Source organism: Lissotriton helveticus, chromosome 1_1, assembly GCF_964261635.1.
Source record: "Lissotriton helveticus chromosome 1_1, aLisHel1.1, whole genome shotgun sequence".
In the NCBI taxonomy this organism is placed as follows: domain Eukaryota; kingdom Metazoa; phylum Chordata; class Amphibia; order Caudata; family Salamandridae; genus Lissotriton; species Lissotriton helveticus.
Genome location: NC_136057.1, coordinates 845,107,996 through 845,113,995, shown reverse-complemented (window position 1 = coordinate 845,113,995; position 6,000 = coordinate 845,107,996). Strand labels below are relative to the sequence as shown.

General features: G+C 38.9%; 1 protein-coding gene across 1 annotated transcript in view; it reads right to left on the bottom strand.

Annotated features, from left to right (window-relative positions):
* Positions 1 to 2,400: 2,400 nt before the first annotated feature.
* The window catches only part of HCFC2 (host cell factor C2), a 168,422-nt gene continuing 164,822 nt past the window's right edge, over positions 2,401 to 6,000 (bottom strand). The window contains exon 13 of the mRNA XM_078674976.1: positions 2,401 to 4,410. Coding sequence (XP_078531102.1) covers positions 4,373 to 4,410 — 38 coding nt within the window. The 3' untranslated portion in view covers positions 2,401 to 4,372. The remainder of the gene's footprint in view (positions 4,411 to 6,000) is intronic.

The following is a 6,000-nucleotide window of genomic DNA, read 5'->3' as shown; positions in this document are numbered from 1 at the left end:
GTTCCTAGGTTCTCTGTGCTGACTTGCATGTTCTCCAGCCATTCAATGGAGACATGCTACAGCTTTTAGGTTCCATTACAGTGCTCGCTCTGCATTTTCCCATTGTGCTTGTGTAGTTGGTAAGTGTATCATTTGGTCCTCATTTGTGTACAAGTGTATTCCTTTGTACAGTGGTTGGCCTCCTGGTTCCCACGAGCCAATTCCTGCCCCATCCTTTGTCTTGTGTTATATTTTGACTTAAATACTGTATCTGTGACAGTGTGCCATTTCTATTTTTCTTAGGAATTGCCACTGTCTCTCCAGCTAGACCCATAAGGGCTTGTTTCGTGTATGTAAGTACAATCCTTGTTTGTATCTTAGGGTACAGAGACAGAATCACTTCTACTGCCTCCTTTCGATAGGGCTGGCAGGGTGACCATCAGTATGAGCAATATGCAGAGCATCGACATTCCCTGTTGCTGTGGGAAGTCCTGAGTCTTACCTGTGTACAACGCTGGTGGTAACCCAGAGTGTTTGTCCGTTATTGGTCCATTCCCTGTTTGTTCACACTACGGTTGCTTGACTTCTCTATCCCGTTCATGTGCTCTACTCTGTATCTGTACTTTCCTGTGTATGCCTTTGCATGCTCCTCCACTTCCGTACACTACATCCGTAGGGAGAAATTCCTTGAGAGGTACTCCGCACAGAGTTGCTGATATCTTTAATTCGTCATACCAATTCTCCTCATGATAAGGTTGGCCAATCTCATTACCAGCATTATAGTTGTTATCCGAATCTGTGTCGAAAAGGGAATGCAGGGTGTGCTGTTATCGTTGTGGCAGCAGATCAAGCGAGGGAAATGAACCCTTAGCAGAGGCAGGGTACGGAAAGGAACAGACAACAAAGCGCTGGAGTGACAACTAAACGGGCTCCTCATGTCATTTCTGGAGTGGAACAGTGTCAGTGTGGAGCTGCACGTTGCCGGCTACTGGCAGGCAAAGGTACTGCTGAGAAGTTTCCAAATCCAGTCTGAAGCCTGGGGAATATTCAAAAGGTGATGATCTGTGGCTAAAAGTGTCTATCAGAAAAAATATTACTAATGATGCTATGAAGCGAATGTTTAGGCAGATAGACCAAACATTGTCATCTTCCGGGGAATATACAAGTTAATGACAAACTAGGTTGAACATAAAACTTCATTTTTCTGAATCAAAGAACAATGCTTGTTTTTAGAAGCACTGTTTAAAGTAAAAACAAAAGACACTGCAGTCCTCATTTATATAAGAACACGCATATATTTTAAACATATAAAATGATATCAACACAGTTTCAGTAATCATGACATGGGTTTAAAAAGGTGCAAATTATCTGAAGCACGTATCAAAACGGACTGTACTCATTAATGAACTTCTAAGAGGACTTAGCTGACAGCAACGTCAGTCACAGAAATTTTCTGACCACAGCATTCACAGTACTAAGAAAACAACAAACAAATCTAATCTTTCCTCAATTAGAACCTGCTGCGTGAAAATGCTCTACTTTTTCTACCAGAAAGGTCCAAGGAAGAAGTAGGTTTCCTAATAAACACCAACCTTGAAATGTATCAGCTTGGAATAGACTGCACACATGATTCATTCTTAAAAGCTTATCAGGTTGCCTTAATATTGTACTTTTCATTCACATTTTATGAAAAGAAAACTGCTTGGTACACCAGACATATTATTTTACCACTGGCTACATACATTTAAAACATACACATTTCCATAGGCAAAACACTATGTTACTATTTGTACATGAAAACAGCTAGCAGATTCAGACTCATAGTGTAGTAACATAATTTGAGTAAATTGGCTGTTTCAAAAGCATCCAAAGCTTTCATAGCAAGCTGTCACATATAATACATAGATCATGTTTTTTCATCATTGTTCCTTGTAGGCAATGCACTCATTTTTAACAAAAACAACTCTTAAACAGATGAGCTATGAAAGCACCTAACTGAAGAAGCAAGTGCGCTAGGAAAACAGAAGCAGGGCAGTTGCTTTTAGCACATGGAAGATAGTGTGAATAATGCATTATTACTTTGAGAGAGCATTGTGAAACCCTTTTCACAGCTCGCCAGTGCTTTTGAACATTTAATTATGTTTGGTACTTATGTTCACATTATGCCCTTAATCAATGTGGCAAGAGATTATATAAAGTTGGAAACAGGAACGGTTAAAAACAATCTGTACCTGCTTTATATAAACTCTTGCTACAAACAGAGGAGAGATGAAGGGGAATCTCTATAAAAAAAATCTAACCATAGACAATGTAAGTCCTTTTAATAGCCAAGACAATGGAAAATGTGTTCCCCACGGATGAGAGCAAAGCGAATGATGAAAAACGGCTGACCCCCAGTGCTTGCATTAAAAACAACAAAACTTTGCACAGTATTTTTTTACTTTACAGAAGATGTTATGGTATCAAAGTCCAGTAAAATTCCTGCATTTGAAATTACTGAGTTACTGCATTTACGTTGTGCTTCATGTACAATTCTCTGAAACGTTTCAAGAAAAGGATTAGACATAATTAGGGCATGAATGCCTGTGCATAAGTTGCAGCTATACAGCACCAGGTAAGCTCTAAGACTTGAAAACAGTTTGGACCAAGTTGCAAAAGTCCCCGTTTATCAAGCATGCACCTAAAACACGTAGTTGACTACTAACACATAGCTAACATTAACAGCTAGTCAGATCACTTGCCTAGAATATTAATGCTGGGTAAACAAAGGTTTATGTTACAGTTAAAACATCAATATATAGTGAAACTTGTTTGGACAAATTGGTTAAGTAATGTGCTTAAAGTAACAGGTATTCAACAGTGCAAAAGAATGAAGATGATACGAGTTACATGTAAAAAAAAAAAAAACCAGCATATGTAAAAACAAAATGTACTTCTGTAAAAAAAAAAAAGCCATTCTTACAAAATTGTCAGTAATGCCTGAACTTTCAAAACATTGTAAAAAAAATAAAAAGTTAAAGGAGGCCACAGTACCATTGAGAGGAAGACCACAATCTTGTAGTCTACCTGTGTTTCCAGCAATCTTCTGTCAAGCCTCAAAATAGGTACTACCCCAGGGGAAAAGTACAGCAAGACACTGTTTGATAGCACCTCCCTGGAGCAAAGTCCTGATCTCTTTTGACTAAAGGAAGTCAATGGAATGCTAGCTATTTTTGGCAATAGAATTTGAAAGGCTTTGTAAGCATTACCATACTAATATCAAGGTAGCATACCTAACAGCACTATGAAGGTTGGGCTGGGACCAGGAGCAGAGCCAGGTAAGAAGCAAAGGCATCACAATGTGTATGCTGGTAAGAGCTAATCTACAAAACAACATTTTGATTAGATCTTGGACTTGCTTAACTGCACGTATCAAATCCGTAATGCCAGCAGTGGACCTATGCCCTATAGGGATAGATTTTAATTTTCACAAAACTAATGCTCCCTTAAGCGCCTTACAGATGAAACAACAATATATTTTGCATAATATTTAGGGCGCATACTTAAATTAAGACAGGTTTTATAAAATGGTAGAAAACTTCTTACTCATTACAAAAAACATATATTAAAATATTATATACATTTTAAATTAGGTGGTAATGTAGACACACATACATACATATCTTGTTCACAAGTTCAGTGTGGTTTAACCACAGCATCTGTGCAATATCAGAGGAATTAAAAATGTTCTCAGATAGTGACATTAATATTTCAAGCTAGCACACAGTGTCTGGTGTTAAAAAACAAAAGAACAGGCACTAGTGTACCCATTGGTTATTGCTAGCATGACCTTCAATTACCATGTTATCAAAGCGGGTGGGTCAGAGCCAACTTTTTTTTACCCACAGTCCCTTTGTAAATCTTCTTATCATGATTCTGTATTGCGTATAGTGGGCTACACTAAAAACCCTTCTGCTTTAAAGATTAAGAGCTGACAAGGTGGTCCCAATATGGACCTTGTTACCCCAATTATTGCACTGTTCCATGATTAATATCTCCCTTTTTTGAGCACAGATACTGTCTAAAATGAAATATTTAGAAATGGGAGGAGACCTGTAAACATTCTTAATCCTTGCAAGCAAATCTTACAATCTTGCAATAAATATAGTGAACACAACAATTAAAAATAAGTACAAACATGAAATGTTTACATTTAACATGTTACAAAAATATTGAAAAACATTTGTACAAAGAACAAAGACTAAAATAAGTAAAAAATAATGATTTACATAATGCTACAATGCTAAACTGGAACTAAGGTCTTTTTTTCCATTCGTTGCCGGTGGCATACAGTACTTTTATTTTTATTTTAAAAAGGCACTGTATCAGTAATGTTCCTCATTGAAGATGGCTTCTAGTTTGATTGTTTTGACGTTGCTGCAACTGATGCTCCTGTAAAAAGTAGACAAAATCAAATGAAACACTGGTAATTCAGAGCAAAACATAAATAACCCATGGAAGCACATGGATTTGATATTTCAATTGGATACTCTCATTTTCACAGCTTGAATTTTCCCTTAAACTATGCCCGGGATCAGAAATGAGACTTTGGCAAAGGGCAAACCTTGCAATGATTCTAGGTAGGGCCAATGTATGGAGAGCACAACAAGAAAATAAATGCATACAACTACCTCAATTCATAAACTATTGTTCATTGCAACCTTTGCAAAATTTTCATAAGGAAATTCCCTACACCTTTTTCCAGGTAGAAAAGAAACATTCGGAAATTCTTAGGAAACTTGAAAAGCTGATGAAGATTATACAAAAATATGTAAGTTAAAAGTTCTTTTAGAAACTATCATGTGTCTTCTATTGGATACAACATATTGGCCCTGGGTGTTTATCACATTTGAAATACCTGCAGCCCTATAAAATTGGCTTGCGAACCCTAATGAATGAGTGTGTATATAGTGCAATGATAACATGTGGCCAATTTGTATGCTCCCTTTGACATCTCCTTACGTTGCAGTACCCAGCTTAATGGAGTTAAGGTTAAAGATGGTTGCTCCCTAGCAACAAATGGGTGATTGGAAATTCAAACCTTTCCTATGTGCCTTGGTCCAATGACTAACCAAAAAGATGGACGAACCAGAATGTTCAGGTGATAATCAGTGTTGAAGGAGTGAGTTCATAAAACAAGGACGCAAGATGGTAAGTGAAGCTACTTACATGAAGATTACGCCCCTGGGAAAGGCACTGGCCTGAGAAGGGACCCCCGGGAGGGGGTGGGGGGAAACCTGAGGACAGCCTTAAAAGTAGGACAGATGGTCATTAGGCCTTTCCTGAGCTGCTGCCAGGTGATGCATTCGGGTGGGGGATCTTCCCACACTAAATAAAAAACAAAGAATTGGATGGCACCGAACAGGACCAGCAACACGGCACAGAGGAGATGTAGAGAGTAGTAAGTTGAACAGAGGTGCCTGTCACCACTATAGTTACCTACCTTGCAGATGAATTAGGCACTGTGCTGGTCCCTTATATTCTTGGAGTGGGTTGTGAGCTCTCCCCGTCACCCCCCACCTACTCTCTCCCCTTTTCTGGTGATCACCCAGGTGAGAGCCTATATGTCCAGAGTACTGTGTAATGTACAGCTAAAATACCAAAGTAGTAACCCCTCAATGTGAACCAGAGTCCTGCACTGCCTCTCATGCAGGACGGATACTATTCCCCTAGCTACTGTGGGAGTCCCTTGGGTAAGGAAACCACAGATACAAGAATGAGAGACACCTACGTGTGGGACTGTCAATTAGTTGACAGAGCATAAGATGTGAAACCCTGGGTATAATCCAATACAAACATGGAACTATGTCCTACCATGCAGGCCTCATTCCACTTGTAAGAGGGAGGTCACCAAGTGCTACAGTGGGAACAGATGTATTCAATAAAAACATGCAACAGGATCACCTTCATTCAATTATCGTAGTCTACATACTAAGATTCTCTGACAATAGACACGTGCCCAATGTGGCACAAATGGAAGGT